This window comes from Folsomia candida, unplaced genomic scaffold, assembly GCF_002217175.1.
Source record: "Folsomia candida strain VU population unplaced genomic scaffold, ASM221717v1 Fcan01_Sc005, whole genome shotgun sequence".
NCBI classification, from domain to species: domain Eukaryota; kingdom Metazoa; phylum Arthropoda; class Collembola; order Entomobryomorpha; family Isotomidae; genus Folsomia; species Folsomia candida.
This window is the reverse complement of record NW_019091197.1, coordinates 472,443-490,905: the sequence shown is the minus strand read 5'-3', so window position 1 is coordinate 490,905 and position 18,463 is coordinate 472,443. Positions and strand designations below refer to the sequence as shown.

The 18,463-nt window shown below is 39.5% G+C and overlaps 3 protein-coding genes across 3 annotated transcripts; 2 read left to right on the top strand and 1 right to left on the bottom strand.

The window, feature by feature from the left end:
* Positions 1-4,123: 4,123 nt before the first annotated feature.
* On the bottom strand, positions 4,124-7,176 carry LOC110849874 (TRPM8 channel-associated factor 2). Its single transcript, XM_022097339.1, has 4 exons — positions 7,123-7,176; positions 6,925-7,047; positions 5,548-6,848; positions 4,124-5,255 (listed from the first exon to the last, which is right to left on the bottom strand). Exons 1-4 carry the CDS (start codon positions 7,174-7,176, stop codon positions 4,124-4,126), a joined length of 2,610 nt encoding a protein of 869 aa, XP_021953031.1.
* A 4,603-nt stretch (positions 7,177-11,779) lies between these two features.
* Positions 11,780-13,619, top strand: LOC110849872. Its single transcript, XM_022097337.2, has 4 exons — positions 11,780-12,407; positions 12,490-13,190; positions 13,276-13,309; positions 13,387-13,619. The coding sequence occupies exons 1-4, from the start codon at positions 12,305-12,307 to the stop codon at positions 13,407-13,409; spliced, it is 861 nt and encodes a 286-aa protein (XP_021953029.1). The 5' UTR covers positions 11,780-12,304; the 3' UTR covers positions 13,410-13,619.
* Positions 13,620-14,432: 813 nt separating this feature from the next.
* Positions 14,433-18,124, top strand: LOC110849629 (endochitinase). Its single transcript, XM_022097056.2, has 2 exons — positions 14,433-14,562; positions 16,554-18,124. The coding sequence occupies exon 2, from the start codon at positions 16,555-16,557 to the stop codon at positions 18,019-18,021; it is 1,467 nt and encodes a 488-aa protein (XP_021952748.1). The 5' UTR covers positions 14,433-14,562; position 16,554; the 3' UTR covers positions 18,022-18,124.
* The last annotated feature ends 339 nt before the right edge of the window (positions 18,125-18,463 follow it).

The following is an 18,463-nucleotide window of genomic DNA, read 5'->3' as shown; positions in this document are numbered from 1 at the left end:
ATACGTCCATTGCACATCCATCATCATCCCAGCATTTCGTGGATCATACCCACATATTCTTCCAATTTACAAGTGAAATATTACTCAAAAAAATTATTCGTCACCATGGACCCAACTACTGTCGAAGATTTGCTCCTCCCAGTAGTAAAATATCCTCTCCTCGGCGTCCAAATAATCGGCTACGTCCCCTTAACTGTCACACAAACACAAGCAAAAATCGACTCCAAAATAACACCCACCCCACAAAAAATTAAATTCTTACAATTCCGCTTGCTCGGAGTCCCCGTCCTCTTCCAAATTTTCACTTTTATCACATTTTCCATTTTTTCCTACCTCTTCTTTGCATCCGATCAACAAAGGGGCGGACTTCATATTCACCACTACAGCCAACTTTCTACCGATTTGATCATAATTTCTGCGATGGTCTTTTTCTCCCTAATTAACGCGATAGGGAGCCGCATCCATGGACTTTTCTCGGTCCGAGACACCCTTGAATTTTGGCAGATGCAGTGTCGACAATTGGCAAAAATTTCAAAAATTTTGACACATCCTGAATTCACAGATTTATTGAAAAAACAAGTTAACTCTCAGTTCTGCTGGACTATTTTCTTCCTCCTATTTCCAATGTTAACAATACCCGGCTTTGACTGGGTTTTCTTCAAGGGTTTCGGGCTCGAAAGTTTCCGAGTGACCGGGTTAAGAGTAACTATGGAAAAAGATAGTAGTCTATTTTGGGGCGTCATGGCTTGGATATATTTCACATATTCGCACATCTTCTTAAGCAATTGGGTCACATTTTTCGTCATGATTTACAACCTCGTGTTAAAATGTGTAATTGAAGAGGTTGAAACTTTAAGGATGAGTGACGATCTACAGGATTTCGTCAACTTTGACAAGATTGATGAGGTCACCCGATCATACGACATGATTCTGGGATTGGTGGATTATTTTAATAAAAAGCTAAGTGTCCGATTGATCGGTGAAGTGTGTATTGGAATCGTGTGGATCTTGGGGTGTACGTATTTTGCCATGATTTCGTACAAAACGGGGGAAATGGGTAGCACTTTGACGAACCTGTTGGTTGCTGGAATGGCGATGAGGAGTTTGTACACGTATGGAAACGAGGGCGAGAATTTGGAACAAAATCGGATAGTTTTGGTGAAAGCGTTGTGCGACGTGCGGGGGACAAATCTTGGTCCAGGGGGGATAGAAAAGGTAACATTAATTACGGTTAAGACAATGAGGGAACTCACGTCACAGTTTGTAACCTTCGTAACTGCGTAAGGTTGGAAAGCTTACAAAATTTTACGAACTTTTACACACATTTCTAAGGAAAATTGACTTACGAACTTTTAAGAAACTTACGCACTTCTAAAGCATGTTTTTGGTTCGTAAACAAAAGTTTGTAAATAATTCGAGTGTTTAGATCTGAATTTTCGGTTGAAATTGTCTTAGAGACGAATTGTCTATTGTAAATTTTTTTGTGATCTCGTCCCGTCGACATGCAAATTAATTTAATTATTTAACAAAAGATTGCTGCCAGCCGAAAATATTGGTCGCTATCCGACCAGCTCCCAAATGTCAAATCTGGGCTAAATTGACACACTTCATCCAGAGGTGTACGCTAGGATAAAGTTGGCTAGCAACATTTTGATGACGTTTTATGTGCGCTATTTTTTTTACTAAAAAATGTTTACGAAAATGTTTACAAAGTAAACTCACGTCAAGAGTGTGTAAACTTACAAACCTAACGCAATTACGAAAAGGTTACGAACTTGACGTGAAATCCCTCAATATTAATAGTCTTGGCAAAATTTCTGAGAGATTACTTGTTTTTTTTAAATAATGTGAAATAATCTACCATGGATACTACTCAGATTTTTATCTGAGTAGTAATATTTAACATTGGCCGACGAGTAATGACGCATTATTTATTGGGAAAAATTGAAATGTTTAAAATTTTGGATATGCACATTTGTAGTTGCGGTTTCTTAAAGAGAAGGTGATCAATTGCAAGTTGGGCATAACCCCGGGGAATTTTTTCACGCTGAATCGCAGCTTTGTGTTATCGGTAAGAAGATCATGATACATAACATTGAGAAAAGTAGTAAATACGTACCAATAATATGATATTTGGTATGTACAGATCTGGTCTGGCTTGATCACTCTGTTACTCGTAATGGCGCAATTCAGAGATTCGGATGAGATGGGAAATGGAAATGTTAGCAGAAATGAAGTGTCCATCGTTAATATTTCCGTAAACTAGCATATGCATAGCTCGATAAACAAATACTGGTATCAATTTATGTGGTAAGCAAACATGTGCTGAATATTAATTAACTAGCGTATAAGCCCGTCTCCCGCCGGGCTTATTTGATTTTCGTGAAAATTAAGTCGTGTTGTTTATAATTCCACCGAATAATTTTTGTATTGTATCTATATTATTAGCTGGAAATGTCGGTTGGCAACGGAAGTGAATCTTTCCCCACTTTCACTTCCGTCACGGAAAAATGTTTTCACTTCCGTTGCAGACAAACATTTCCAGCTTATACATAATATAGGTTCTGAATATTCTTATTCTTGATATTCCTGATTTCTGAATATTCCTGATAGTCATGATATTCTTGAAATTCCTGATATTCTTGATATTCCTGAAATTCCTAATATACTTGATATTCCTGATATTCTGAATATTCCTAAATTCCTGATATTCTGAATACTCTTATTCTTGATATTCCTGATTTCTGAATATTCCTGATGTTCTGAATATTCTTGATATTCCTGATATTCCCGATATTCTGAATATTCTTCATATTATTGAAATTCCTGATATTCTTGATATTCCTGAAATTCCTAATATTCTTGATATTCCTGATATTCTGAATATTCTTGATATTCCTGATATTCTGAATATTCTTGATATTCCTGATATTCTGAATATTTTCCACTTAACTCCGTGTAATCCAATTATTAAATAATGGATAGTGGATGGAAAGATATCAAACAAAAAATTCTGAATATTCTTGATGTTCCTAATCTTCTGAATATTCTTGATATTCCTGATATTCTGAATATTCTTGATATTCCTGAAATCCCTTATATTCCGAATATTCCAGAAATTTTAAATATTCCTGGTATTCTTGATATTCTGAATATTCTTGATATTCTGAATATCAAGAGTATCAACAATATTAAGAATATCAGGAATATCAAGAATATCAGGAATATCAAGAATATCAAGAATATCAAGAATACCAGGAATATCAGGAATATCAAGAATATTCAGAATATCAAGAATATTCAGAATATTGAGATACCGGGATATTCGGATATCGATTTATTGGGGGCTTACCTACATAACCCAGATAACTACCACCCCCAGAAAATCAATACCCCCTGATAACCCCAGATAACCAACCCCCCCAGATAACCAACACCCCCAGATAAGAACACCCCCAGATAACCAACACCCCCAGATAAGAACACCCCCAGATAGCCAACACCCCCAGATAAGAACACCCCCAGATAAGAACACCCCCCGATAACCAACACCCCCAGATAAGAACACCCCCAGATAAGAACACCCCTTGATAACCAACACCCCCAGATAAGAACACCCCCAGATAGCCACCACAACCGGATAATCATTTGGCCACGCTCAAGACTTTCCCTACTTTCACTTCCGTCACGAACAGAATTTTAGGACGGACAGATTTACGTTCACTTCCGTTGCCAACAGACATTCTCGCTTATAATATAGATAAGTCTTGTGTTAACACATGCATTAAATTAAAAATCACATATATTAATCTAATCCAAATCTAGGCAGAAAATAAATTTTAATTTATTCCAGTTACTATTTTGAAGGATTTTAGAAAAAGAAAGGTTTATGTTGCAAAATCAAATATTCGACACTATGTTTTTTTATTTTGTAGCGTTACCGTTTTGACCTGTAACATTAAGATCAACTGCATAATATTGCCACCGCGGTGACGCTAACATTAAACAACTTAAATTTTAAAGGAATTATTTTACTCGGGTGTGCTGAGATTGAATTTAAAACGAAAACTTCATTTTCATTGCACAATATATTTTTTTACATCGACTTTAAACCACCCAATTTTTAACCTCCGTACTTCTTCTTCCTCTTTTCTTTCATATACTCATGCATTTCTTTTAAGTTCATTTTCGTTCCGTCGCTCTTGATCGTCCAATCCTTCGGCTTAAAAATTTCCTTATTCTCCTTGGTCAAAATTTCTACCAAAGTTTTCGCCGTCTCGTCCGCCATCGGCAGCTTAGCCACCTTCCCGTCCACCCCGCCGCCTAGCGGGATGCTCCACGAGGTAAACAAATCCTTCAAATTTTTCCCTACACAGGTCGAAAACGTGACGAAAAACGTGTCCCACTTTTCCTCATCCGTGTTCGGAAGTTCACTTTCCTTCATTTTTCTATACGCCCGAAACATCTTTTTGAAAGGTTCCCATCCATACGAAAGTTCCAGCTGGTAAAAGAAAACGTCTGCAATTCCGCACATGCCGTCCCGCTTGAAGAAGTTGAACCTAGTCTTTTCGTCTATTTTGAGATATCGTTCCACCCGGCCGAGCATTTTTCCCGCGGGGTTGCACCAATTGGCTTCGATCATGGTCATATTGATGGTCACGTTTCTGACGTACGTGGCAAAAATTAGGTTGGTCACTTCCATCATGCCATCCATTCTTAGCGGGGGTTGGATATGGTTGTGACCCAGCTCGTGTAAAAATACCCAACCGTTTTGATAAGCTGTTTCGAGGTCGAGGGCGGTCATGGCGTTTTCGACGTAGCCCATGATAGGGTTTCCGGAATGCATGACGCCCTTCGTGATGTCCCGGTCGAAGACGACACGGTGGAAGTTAAGGTCTGGCTTGTACCCGGCCATGTCGGACATGGCGTCGACCGCGGTGACCCAGTAGGTCATTAAGGCGTCGGGGTTCTTGACGAGGGATGCGTTTCCGGAAGGGACGGAGAAGATGAGGCGTTCCGAGACAAATTCGGAGAAGGGGGCGTCGTTGTTTTTGGAAAGGGCGGAGTTCCAATCGGCTTCGGGGGTTTCTTTGAAAATGAAGGTGTTCGTGGCGACGGCGCCTTTGACTTCGAGAGTGACGGTGGAGGGAGAGCCTTTGGCGACGATGTCGGACACATAGATTAACCCGCCGAAAGGAGAGGCGGCTTTGGCCCGGTTGGAGGAGTAGGTTTGGAAGTAGGATATCTTGGGGTATCTATGGGTAGAAGGAAGACAAGTTTTATTTGGCACACTGTTAGGAATCTGGTATAGTCAGGCAGGTATTGATTTCTCGATGGAAAGTTGCTACTGCTGGGTAATAAAATTATACCAGTCGGTAAAAATTTACTACCGATATGGTAAAATTTTAATATCGAGGTATTACGACACGGGATTATCCACATTTCAATATCACTTCGGTAGAGTTATGTATGAATACCGCTTAGTATTATTTTAATACTGGATTTCTACGAGTGCGGGAAACTTTTTATAGACAATTTAAGATTTACCTTGTCCAATTATCCTTGTAGTCTCTCAAATCATCATTGTGCGGCCCAATGATCGCCGTGAAACTGGTAACTTTATCCGAGTGGAGAATAATTTCGACGACTTCTCCCGCCGGGGCGTACATCGTGGAGGAACACCAAGCTATACAAGCACGATCTGAGTGCGGTACAATTCCAAGTTTGTATGGCTCCGCGCCATCTTCTGGGAACCCTTTTTCCTTACTGTATTCCAACGCGTGTCGTTGGTCCAGGGGTATCGTGCGATTGAAGGAAGCCACTCGAACCGCCGTTGGTTTGACTGCCCCGGGAAAATCGGCGTGGGCGGGGTGCGCCTGAATATCTTTTGGTTCCAATTTCATCCACTTGATCCACTCCACGTCTACTTGAAGTTTTTTAAGTGCCGAAGCCTTAACGGGGGCCTTTGCGGTTGGGTTGATTGGGGGTAACGAGTCGAAAACCGGGGTAAGTTGAGACAACCAAGGAATATAAGCGTCGTCCACACCTTCCAGCGCGAATTTTAAAATTTTCGCTATTTTTGAGTATCTCACGTCCTCCTTGCCACCCTCGGCGTCATTAGTTTTTACCATTTTTGCCAACTCGTCAATAAGCAGATGAGTATGCGTATCCCTCAAAAGATCTAATGACGCGTCGAGAACACCAGAATCAGGTGGATCTGTTTGCGGGGTAATTAGAAACAGTCCAGCCGGGCCAATCAGCACATTTGCGTAATGGGCTTTCAGCTCGTCGCCGTTTCGATGCCAACTATTACACGCGCCCACAAACCCGCCACCCTTTTCGAATATAAAATCCTTCAAAATCGCGCCATTCCCGGGGGTCAAGTCCCACATGAATGCGTTAATTACGACATCCACATCCGCCAAAATTTTGGATGAAAGGGAAACACTTGGTGAAACTGTTTTGGCGGAATAGCCCTCCTTTTTGAGAAACGAGGTTAAATCAGCGGTATTATATTTGCTTAGAATGACTGCCTTCTTCTTCCCGCCCCCGCCGGTGGTCCATTTAATAGCCGAAATCAACAATGGGTTTGGCATCCCGGGCGAAAGTAGGGCCAACATGTCGGAAGCGTAAATAATCATGCGCCCCTTTCCGTATTGCGCGCCACCGACTACGGGGAGACTTATTTTCGCATCGTCTCGCAGGGGTGATGTGAGAATGGGGAAGGAGACATCCTTCTTTAGAATGACGAGAGATCCGGATGTCATGATCTGCACGGTAATGGATGCAATTCCTGAGAGGATCTCAGATACTTCTTTTTCATTCGGAATGGGGCCGGATGTGGAGCGCTGTGAGGGGGATTTTGAGATTTTTGAAATTTTACTGCAAGATTTAGAAATTTCATAAATTTATGTACATATGTACCTCAACTGCACGCCCTACTGATTTATCCGGTGGGGTAGGACGATCCTCGTCCAACGGCATTTCTTCACTTTCCTCAAGCTCGATGAGCTTTCCGGTTTTGTCGCGGTATGAGATTTCTTCGGACTGAAAGTTTGCAACCAATTAGGAATTAAATTAAATAACAAGTGGTCGTTTGAAAAATGATAAATATGTACATACCTTAATGGTGTCCATCAAATTAAATAGTAAACCAAGTGCAATAAATCCTCCCATTTTTAGAAACATTTTGAACAATTTTTGAGACTGATGGTTACATAGGATGCCAAATATCTACTCTAATAAAGTGTTAGTATGATCCCTGGGTCCCTGGGTCCGTCTTCGCAATGCAAATTGCCCCATACAGTAGACAAAGAAGGAAGCGGAGCAACCACTGCATGCATGCACTGCACTGCATGAATAAATGAATACATGAACATGTACACCCCACATACATACATCACTCATCAATAGTGGTTATCATGATAAGTGATCGTGATAAACACTATTAATTAATTATTTTAGTTTGAGAAACTCTACCCACAGCGAGTGGCATGTCAATTCGAATGTATTTTTGACGCTGAATCCAACGCCGTCAATGGTTTTGACCTGCGAGGCCCCCGTGACCTCGCCGTGACCGTGGTGTCCAAATCTGGCTTATTCGTGATGTCGCATATCAATTCGAATGTATTTTTGACGCTGAATCCGAATCCGTCAATAGCTTGGCGTTAATTGTAGAAGTTAACGGGGTTTATGGAACTTAACGGGAGCGTGAAGCGTGGGAATTTAAATAGTTAGCTATGCAGTTACTCCCACGCGACGGGAATTTAAGTAATTAGCTATTCAACTACTCCCACAGGGGGAAATCAAATTGTACTGTGACCAGGTTAATTAAAATGCAGTATGACTTGGGCAAACCCTCAGTCTGATGTATGTATGTAGTATGACAAAGTCTCCACTGGGAATTATTTAAAGTATAGTATGACGGATTTTTCGCTTTGGGCACACCCCCCACTGGAACTCTAGAACCCGGCCTTGGCCGGGCTATACGCTAGTGTAGGTAATAATATAAATGCAGATCAGTTTGGATTACAAAATCCAATGGATGAATGAACACAGAATAAATGTAGGCAGAACAATAGGACATTAAGAAACTTATGTTGCGTCGGGCAGGATGTACCAAATTAATTCAATAATAACTTCATACGTGTGCGTCTGACTTGTTAAAGAATTGTGACGTCTTTGACTACAACGTGTCCTTTGCAAAGTGAGATTTTTTGCGTAATGTATGCATAACAAGAGTATTTAATAACTTTTCCAAGATTATGTTATATCTACATAAATATGTACACTGTTAAAACTCTGGTAGAGTCACATATGTAAATACAGAGCGTCGCTTTTTTATCTGATAAAGAATTTGACCTTGAATAACCCCGGAACGGTTTGTCGTAGCGGGTCAAAATTTTGAACAGACGTGCATGTTATTCTCAGGTACGTGTGTGCAAAATTCCAACTCTCTACTTTCAAAAATGCCTCCCCCACAGCCCCCGGAAGGTGAGGCAGTCATAAAAACTCTTTGCAAACTTAAGTACCCGTCTAGCCTAAAAACAAAACATATTAAAAGTGAAGGAAAAACATTTGCGAAATCTAGAATCAATAAGGTATTTAAAAATATAGGTGAAAAGCGAGAAATTTTGAGCTAAGGGCAACCACCACCCCCTCCAAGAATGCAAAAAAAGTGTTAATTCCGACCGTGCTTAGGAAAATTTACCTATTGACCTCCAAAGACAATCGACCGACCCAAAAGGAAATTTCCCTTAAGGTTGGGGTGTCTAAGAGTTGAGTGAAAAGAGAAATTAAGGTTTTGAAAACACGACTTCGTCGGAAACCTCGTGTGCATCAGCTGACCGAAAAACAAGAAAAAAATCGCGCCCGCCTTTGCAAAAAAATTTATTCAAATTTTCTGTCAAGGAATAAGAGTAAGGTTTTGGTGACATTTGACCAAGCATAAATTTCTCTACAAAATACTAATTGGGTTCGAAGAGCTTACTACACGACAAATGCCGAAAATAATTCATGCAAGTTGGTGCTTTCCCGTGAGGAGAAGTTTTGAAACAAGTTTATGGTCGTGGGTGCAATGTCCTACCGTGGGGTCCTCCCACTTATCAAAGTCCCCCAAAAAATCATGAAATCGGCAAAGTATTATGCGGACCGTGTGTTGAAACCACTTTTAGAATAACATTATACTAAATTGTACCGTAAAAAATAAATAAGGTGACTATTCACCATGACGGTGCGTCTTCCCACACGGCAAAGTTGACCCAAGATTATGCAAATGACCTTAAAGCTAGATTGGAGATAAAAATCACTTCGAATAGTGAAATACCTGTACAATCCCCTGATGTAAGTTAAATGGACTTCTTTAGGTTCGGACACTTAAATATAAAAATCTTTCTGTGGGGACCGAATTTTTTAGACGGAGTTTGGAAAGAGTAATAAATACATTTAAAAAAACAAACTTAGGTGAAGGACGCGCTTAAAATATTAAAACAAGAAGCATTACAAAATGTTACAATATCGTTTAATATTTAGTAACTTTTACTTCACCGTGGGCCCAACTACCTATTTCATTTTCACAGCGATAATTAACACTAAATGCAACTAAAAGAGCGACAATTAAAACGATAAGTCTATCTGCTTCAGGGATAGTTATTAAAATGAGTCAGACGTTGGCAAATTTTCTCTATACCACATGTGCAAAGTCACTATTTATTGAAAGATAATAATTCAAATCTAGCAAGTTTATTATATAAAAATTACGTATTTCGTTTACACAAAATGCCTGAAAGTATTTTTTTCCCTGTTAGTTGGGCCCACGGTGAAGAAAAGTTACAAAATATTAAACGATATTGTAACATTTTGTAATGCTTCTTGTTTTAATATTTTAAGCGCGTCCTTCACCTAAGTTTGTTTTTTTAAATGTATTTATTTAATTATTTTTAGTGAAGTGTGAACTTAAATGTATAAAATCATAATATCAATTCTTAAACGTTGTGAACTTTCCCATGGGTGAATGCGTGGCATACTAATTTAATCCCGAGTGGGTGGATCAGTAACATTGTATTTCATGGAATTTGATCAATGCTTAATTTTTCAGAATTTTAAGGAATGTTACATATGTTGAAATAGTAATGCTAATAAAAAATAAACCTGACATTATTAGCATACGTTAGCAACCAGTAACCTAACACCTGTATATATACGTAAATAGGTTGCTTAATGACAATATTTCAAAAAGCTCTAATCCCTTGAGTTTTCATCCGATTAAGTTGAATAAAGGCTTAAAATGTGCGTATTATCCAGGAGAATAGTAAAAATGGCAAGCCCCCGGTGGGAAATACTTCCTTGATGCCAAGAAATCGATTTGCAACTTTACCCATCGGACTTTCTACCTGAAGGAATTAGAATTTGGAAAAAATAAGAAAAATGTCACTGTAGAACCGAATTCTCTAACTATTTTGTTTCAACATGTTTTCCGTACAACGAACGGTTGGGGAGAAATCTCAGTGGGAGTTTCTCAAAGTTGCAGCTGAATGCATACCTAGGCTTCGCCGTAACCATGGTGATCTTTTAACATGATCACTTTATGGTTACTTTCCCTTCACCTAAGAAAAATGAGTGTCTCAACTTCTGGGGGCTGTTGGGGAGGCATTTTTGAACGTAGAGAGTTGAATTTTTGCACACACCTACCTGAGGATAACATGATCCTCTGTTCAAAATTTTGACCCGCTACGACAAACCGTTCCGGGGTTATTCAAGGTCAAATTCTTTATCAGATAAAAAAGTGACGCTCTGTATGTATATGCTCCGTACTGCTAATGATTTGATGATAACTTCTTACTGGACTGATCGTAGTTTGTTTTAAGTGATAAATTTTTTATTGTCACAATACTACGGACCGTAATGCTCGTTATTACCGTGCCGGTACAGTAATGTATGTATGTACTCCGGTCAGTAATGATTTACTGATAATTGTAAAATAAATTCCTTACAACTTATTTACATTCGTACATGTGTAACAATGTTACAGTAACATTATTCTTTGTAAGAACACTGGTAGAAATGATAAACACGTCCATGAATCCCATTAAATATGTTTCTATAAAAGTACTTACAATAGAGATCTATTAGCGTATGCTCTAGGATTTTGATCAAATTAGTGTAAATCAGTGAGAAGTTTAATTAGTAATAGTTTATTAACTTTTCAGCGCGTTCTCTCCTCTTTTTATCCAAATATCTCCATCAAACATGTGATATTTGCAAATTTCATACTACCTAATGTGATGCATTGCCACTACATAATCTGCTCAATATGAAGGCACACGTCGGCAGACCTCCATTGTCAGATGCGATCATCTTACGAAATAACCTTCTATTTCAGTTCTCCAAAACATTATTAGATGCTTCAAAATAAAATTTGATAATTATTAGATACAATTTTTTGTCTAGTCTCAAAATATGATCAATATCTCAAATATTTATCAGGCTTATACATACTACCACTCCAATCCTCTGCCCAACGAACCAGCCAGCTTTTTTACACGAAGCCCCCTGTATTCAGTTCACTTGCATACGACAGCATTTGTCTTATCAAGACACTACATTTTGACGTTACGGTGTGTGTCTGGGTTATGCTCGGCTTGCATAACCACACAAAATTTAAACAATTAAAACGCAAATGAACTGATAACGCTTAAAGCTTCGTGTCTGTATGTATGAAGCACCATGTACGCTTGCTGTACCTTGTACATACATACATACTTGCAAACCCACTGAGGTACCATCGTATGATACATTTATTGATGAGTCAAGAAAATAGTTGAATTGTGACATTATTTAATCCGTCATCCAGGTGATCATGTTAATTCAATTTACTAATTCCTATAAACAAGTACAACAACGCCTTTGTACTGCGCAAAATGAAGTGGCATGATATTCCAGGCGAGGTACCTTGAAATTTGTAATCAGGTCATAAATTTACTGATGGTGAGATTGTCGCAAAACCTTGTTTAATCAGTACGAAGTCTGAATTTCAGAAATGCAATACAAGGAGTCCAAACCCGAGGTGATGCAATATCCTGAATTGCGTGTATAATTGCGTTAAAAAAAATACGCAGTGGTTCGTTCGCAACTTAGTAATTTGTACCCGAGTGGCGTGGTTGCTTTGCAAAATGGTTCGGTTCGGGCGTCTCCCCTCCAGTATAAAAACTCGCTGCATACAGAACGGAACTTATGAAGAGTTCATAATAATTACGGTCCAAATAAATAAGCTTTCTCTCTGTTTGAGAATATTTACTAGTTCGAGATGAACTGCAAAGTTGTGGGGGCACTCTTACCTTTAATGGTTTTTACAGTGGCTTATGCTACTCCAGCGAAAATGAAGACGCCCTTGCCCAATAATTTGCCTGGTAAGATACAAAATTTGTTAAAACTAAATTAATAGTCGTAAAGTATTAATATCAAATATTCGTTAAATATTAATATTTACAGATAAGCATGAAATCGCCTCCACCATCTTCCAAGAAATCATCATTCCCAAACTTTTCGCCCAATTGACATCCCATTCCATCCCGGAAATCCAAGGAAACCTAAACTCCCTTAAATCAGAGGACCCTGCACCCATTCCCGCCTTTAACCTGTCCCTCGACTACGACCCACAAACCTGCCCTGGCCAACGGTTTTCCGGCATTTTTGCCGCACAGGATATCCTCCTCCACGGCTTGGCAGAACTTGATACCTATTTGGATGTGGCATACTACCCATTCGCTGATGCCCTTAGAATCACCTTTACCGCGTCTTCACCCAGTAAACTTCGCCTCTCTGGAAATTACGGGCTCCAACATCTAACCGAAATCCTTGTGGGGTTTTACGGTTCTGAATGTAGAGCTGTTGCAGAACTGCCATCTAGCGGGCATGGAGGCTGGTTCTTCGAGGTGGAAGCTCCCACTGTCGACGCCGGCATCACAATACGTATGCCCCACGCTGGTAACGTGTTCGTTGTCTCGTACCGGGGAAACTTTAACGTCACCTCGATTAATATGAGCTTTGACAATTACGTAATGTATGACTACTACGAATTTGGACCCGAACAATGGGCCTTATGGGCGGGAGATTTGGAGCACATGGTTAAACATGCGGACCGGGCGTATCTCGATCAGAAGTTTAAACGTGTCGTGGATGAGATTATTAAGGTAAGGAGGGTGTTACATAGATTTAAGTGATTTCCACATAAAAAAGATTATTTATGTATGACACACGCTGTATTATTTTATTTAGGACTGCTATGCCTTGGACTATTTTACAGAGAATTGTGAGCAATTTTATTTATATTGTGTAATTCAAAGGTTGAGAGGGATGCCGTAAATTAAATGCATTTTTTTCTTTCAGGGGCATGTCTCAACTTGGATTGATATTAAGATGCATGGACCTTGTACTGGATAACAGTGTTACTGGCTAAAAAAACAATTTTAATTATATTTATTAAATTTAGTTATGAGTAGTGAATACAGGTAAATAAATCATTTGTGGAAATTCGTGAATAAATCCTATGAGCAAAATAATTAAAATTGTGTGTTCAATTCTACTGGTCATATTATTACTTAATGAAAATCTGTTCGACGAATTGCATATTCATTTCACGATGCGGTTTTAATTTTGAAAAGTCATTGATCGAACCCAGCATACCCCGGTTTTTACAAGAATAGAACACTAATAGGGATTAGTCTGCAAATTCAGTGATTTTCCAGAGAAAATTTGCATAAAGCTTAAAGCATAATAAGTTGCCGAAGTCGCAGGAGCTCTTAAAGATGAGCTAAGTACTACACAAATTAACAAACATAATTTGAATGAGGGCCCAGAAATATTGAGCTGAGATTTATAGAAAAACAAAAATTACACATAAAGGTCAACCACTTTTCTATCAGTTTCTCGATTACCTTGAACAAAGCCCAGACTTGTGTGCATACTTAAAACTAACATCGTCAATCTTACATACTTTGTCCCACCGCGGTGTGCGTCACTAGATTAAACCTCCCTCATATACATAAATATTTCCTGATCTTCCTTTGAACACAGACCGAAAACAATTTACAGTCTTGACTTCATATAATCAATTGATAAACCGCATATCTAATTTGAGTGGGATTTCGTATGATAAATCGACCAAATACCTGAGGATAAGGATTACTTCTGCAAACAGTTTACCGACTTAATTGGACAATAACAATCCCACCCCAATTTACATACATATCTATTCTTATCAAAACTTGAACAATTTTTACATAATAAAATTCCGACAAGTTTGACCAACTGACTTTGCACATTTCTGTGTGGTTAACCCATAAAAATTTATGGGGTGATTAAGTACAGCCTCACAAGTAGAAATCATTTTATGATAAAATGCTTTAGCGTTGATCCCTTTATTCTTTTCGTCACGATCGTATGATAACGATTAATGAAAACCAATACTCTGTCCGAATTTAAATTCATTTCATACAAATTACGACCCACTGCATGTCCAGTTGCTTTACCTTAAACTGACGTACATATATGCATTTCTTTAAAGTAAGACAAATATTGAGAAAATTAATGTAATCTTTGGTAACTTGTAAAATCTGGGTATATTGTTACATAATTTTACGAAATAAAGGGACGCCCTTTATCTGATCCTGAGTAAGCTTACAAAAATCTGTAGCAGCTAGTCTAATTTTCTTTAGAAATGTTTGCAAAATTTTTTAAGTTTACAGAATATACAAAGCTATTTTACAATGTTACCAAACACCGCGTGAATATCTCGATTATCCATTTGCCACCGTGAAATATGTATACAGTGTCGGACAGATGTCTACGTCCACATAGTCGCGTCAATTTCATTTTCAAATTGTCACTGAACTACTGAACCAATTTTCATCATTGATATATCAAATTCTCACAAATTTAACGTAATTTCATAGCACATTATTAGTTTTCCGCTAAAAAATTTATTTTAGGCCAGAGATGTATTTTAATTCAAAATGAAAACAATTGGATGGACAAAAGTCAACGTCCAGTCAGAGAAAACATACAAAAAAAACTAGAATTTATAAGGAATGTTATAACAATTAATTTTTAATATTTGGTTGGGCCTCCGTTCGCTTTAAGGACGTCTTCAAGGCGTCGAGTCATTGAGTTTATCAAATTCTTGGTCACATCTTCAGAAATGGTTTCCCAAACTTCACGAATTCTGGATTTAAGGCCCGGAATTCCTGAAAAAGATTGTTTTCTTATTTCTCTTTCAATGTGGTCGCACAGATGCTCAATGGGATTCAAGTCTGGAGATTGGGGAGGCCATTCTAGCTTCGGAATTTTTTTTTCTTGAAGTATTCCATGGTGGACTTGGCAGAGTGTTTCGGATCGTTGTCTTGTTGGAAGGCAAATCGTCGTCCAAGTCCAAGTTTTCGAACAGATTCCTGGATATTACGGTCAAGTATTCCCTGGTACTTGTATTGGTCCATAATTCCGTCAATAAATTCCATTTTTCCTGCCCCACTTGAAGCCATGCATCCCCACACCATTACCGACCCGCCGCCGTGCTTAACTGTGGGGTTGAGATTTTTTGGATTCAAAGCTTCTTTTGGATATCTCCACACTCTACGACGCCCATCTGACCCAAAGACATTGAACTTTGACTCGTCAGTCCATAAAATATGTCCCAGAATGTTTGTGGCTTGGAAATGTGGTCTCTGGCAAACTTCACTCGTTTGGTTGCATTCCTCGGTACAATAAGAGGCTTCCGGACTGCTCTGTGGGATTTCAAATTTCCCTTATTCAGTGTTCTTTGGATGGTCATAGGACTAACCTGTTTGCCGAACATCTCCTTGATCTCGGTAGATAGCTTTGGAGCACTAAGTGAGGGTGTAACGTTGACTTTGTTGAGTACGTGGCGTACTTCTCGGTGAGCCAAAATCGGTTTTCGACCACTTCTGACCTTGTTTTGGACTGAACCATTAGCTCTAAAGTTCTTAATGATTGTCTGGATGGTTGTCCTTGCTAATTTATACTTGGTCCCTATTTGTCTCTGCGACAGCCCCCCTTTTTGTCCACCCTTCCAGTCCTGAATTACAAGATCTCGAATAGCGATAGGAATTTCCTTGCGTGTCGACGCCATCATATTTTTCTGGAAGAAAATTATTTAAAAATTAATGCGGCATATGTTATTGATAGATTTATTAAGTTACCTGATTTTATAAATTGGAGAGATTTTTGTTGTTGACAATTAAAGTGAAGTGGACGTAGACTTTTGTCCGCTCAAATTTCATCCTCTCTCGCTCTGCACTATGATTCTCAGTTTTCCCAGAATTTTCAGAAATAACTGATATGTTTTATGAAATTACGTTAAATTTGTGAGAATTTGATATATCAATGATGAAAATTGGTTCAGTAGTTCAGTGACAATTTGAAAATGAAATTGACGCGACTATGTGGACGTAGACATCTGTCCGACACTGTATCTCAAATAATAATTACAGAAATTAGAATTTAAGAAAAAATTAACAATTTTGAAATTTTGTACACAGAATGTCCCCCCTCTTCCCGACAATTTTTATCTTCCTCCTTTTCCACACAATGGAAATAAATTGTCAAGGATGCAATATCACTACGCCATGTGCCACGCCCCATTGCTGCTCCCAGTGGGGTAATTGCGGTCACGGGCCCGATTTTTGTGGCGACGGGTGCCAACACGGATGCGATTCTGCCCCCACTTGCGGTCTCTACGCACACGAGGAAAACTTCCCTGTGTCCGTTTGCTGCAGCCAGTTTGGAAATTGCGGGACAACTTCGGACTTTTGTGGGACTGGGTGTCAAAACAATTGCGGGGACGCGCCCACCTCAACCTGTCAAATTTCCAGAGATATGATTCGTGTCGGTTACTACTCATCGTGGGCGAGTGCTCGGGCCTGTGGGAAATATTCCGTGGACGAAATTCCCGTCGGAAATTATACCCATTTGAATTACGCGTTTGGAAACATTCAAAACGGCGTGATGATCAATCCCTCTGAAGGAACGGAAGAGTGGGACAATTTAGCGGCTTTTTCCGCCCTCAAAGCCACAAATCCTGCGATACGCCTCCTAATTTCCGTGGGTGGCTACGCCTTCAACGATCCTGGACCAACGCAGCGGGAATTTCATAATTTGGCCATTAATACCACTACCCGGGCGAGATTTATTCAATCCGTGTCCACCTTTTCAGAGGAGTGGAACCTTGACGGTTGTGACGCAGATTGGGAATATCCCGTGGACCCAGACCGCGGCGGGAGTCCGGAGGATAGGGAAAATTATGTCGCCCTGCTGAAAGAAATGCGGGCAGCTTTTGGCCAAAAGTGGTTAATTACTATTGCCGCCCCGGCGAGTTACTGGTACTTGAGGCATTTTAAGGTAGACGAAATGCAGGCACAGCTGGATTGGATAAACGTTATGAGTTACGATTATAACGGAGCGTGGGACCCGGAACGGCTCGCGAGACCACATTCGGGGATTCGAGAGATGGAAGAGAGTCTCCAATTATTCAGGAAAGGGGGCGTACCTCCAGAAAAGTTGGTTTTTGGGCTGGGATTTTACGGGAGGTCGTACACTTTAACCCAACCAGAATGCGGGAAAGGGTCCGGGTGTGAGTTTAACGGGCCTGGGGAAGCCGGCGCGTGTACGGCGGGGGCAGGGACATTAGCTTACTTTGAGATAGAGGAGTTAATCAAGGCGCAGAATTTAGCGCCAGGCCTGGATTCTCTGTCTTTAACGAGATATTTGAATTATGACGGGGGCAAACAGTGGGTCACGTATGATGATGAAATCACTCTGAAGTTTAAAACGGACTGGGCAAGGGTTAATTGTTTGAAGGGAGTCATGGTGTGGAGCGTGGATCAAGGGGTGGAGAAGAAAGTGGAGGAAGAGGACAATACTGGGGGAAGTGAGACAACTGTTAGTGGTGTTAGTTTGGTCGTGGTAACCTTTTTGGGGGTTCTTCATGTTCAAGGCAGGTTTATGTAGATTGTAAAAAATATTTCATAAAAATGTTCCAAAAACTGTGTGCTAAACTTCGGAAATATTATCGGGTAAATAAATATTCATTTACTTATGTATGTAAGGCAAAGTCTATTGAAATATTTTACTCTTTGTTGTTCTGGTAGTCATATTGGTATTTGGTCGGAATTTCCTACAGTCATATATGAATACCGCGTATGTAGTACTTATGTATATTGTTTTAAGAGTGGATTTCTAACCTTCAGGCACGCAATTATGTTTGTGGCTATACAATTGTATTATCTGCAAATGCAAATATGCATTCGCTATGCCACCAATTACTCCTAAATTAAGCATGCAGTTACTATATTTAAAAATAATAATTAAAATTAAATCCACCAAAGAGCATATTCGCCATCCCACCTACAACTTTGTTAACCTGACTCGCACAATCAGCTTCGCTAAAACA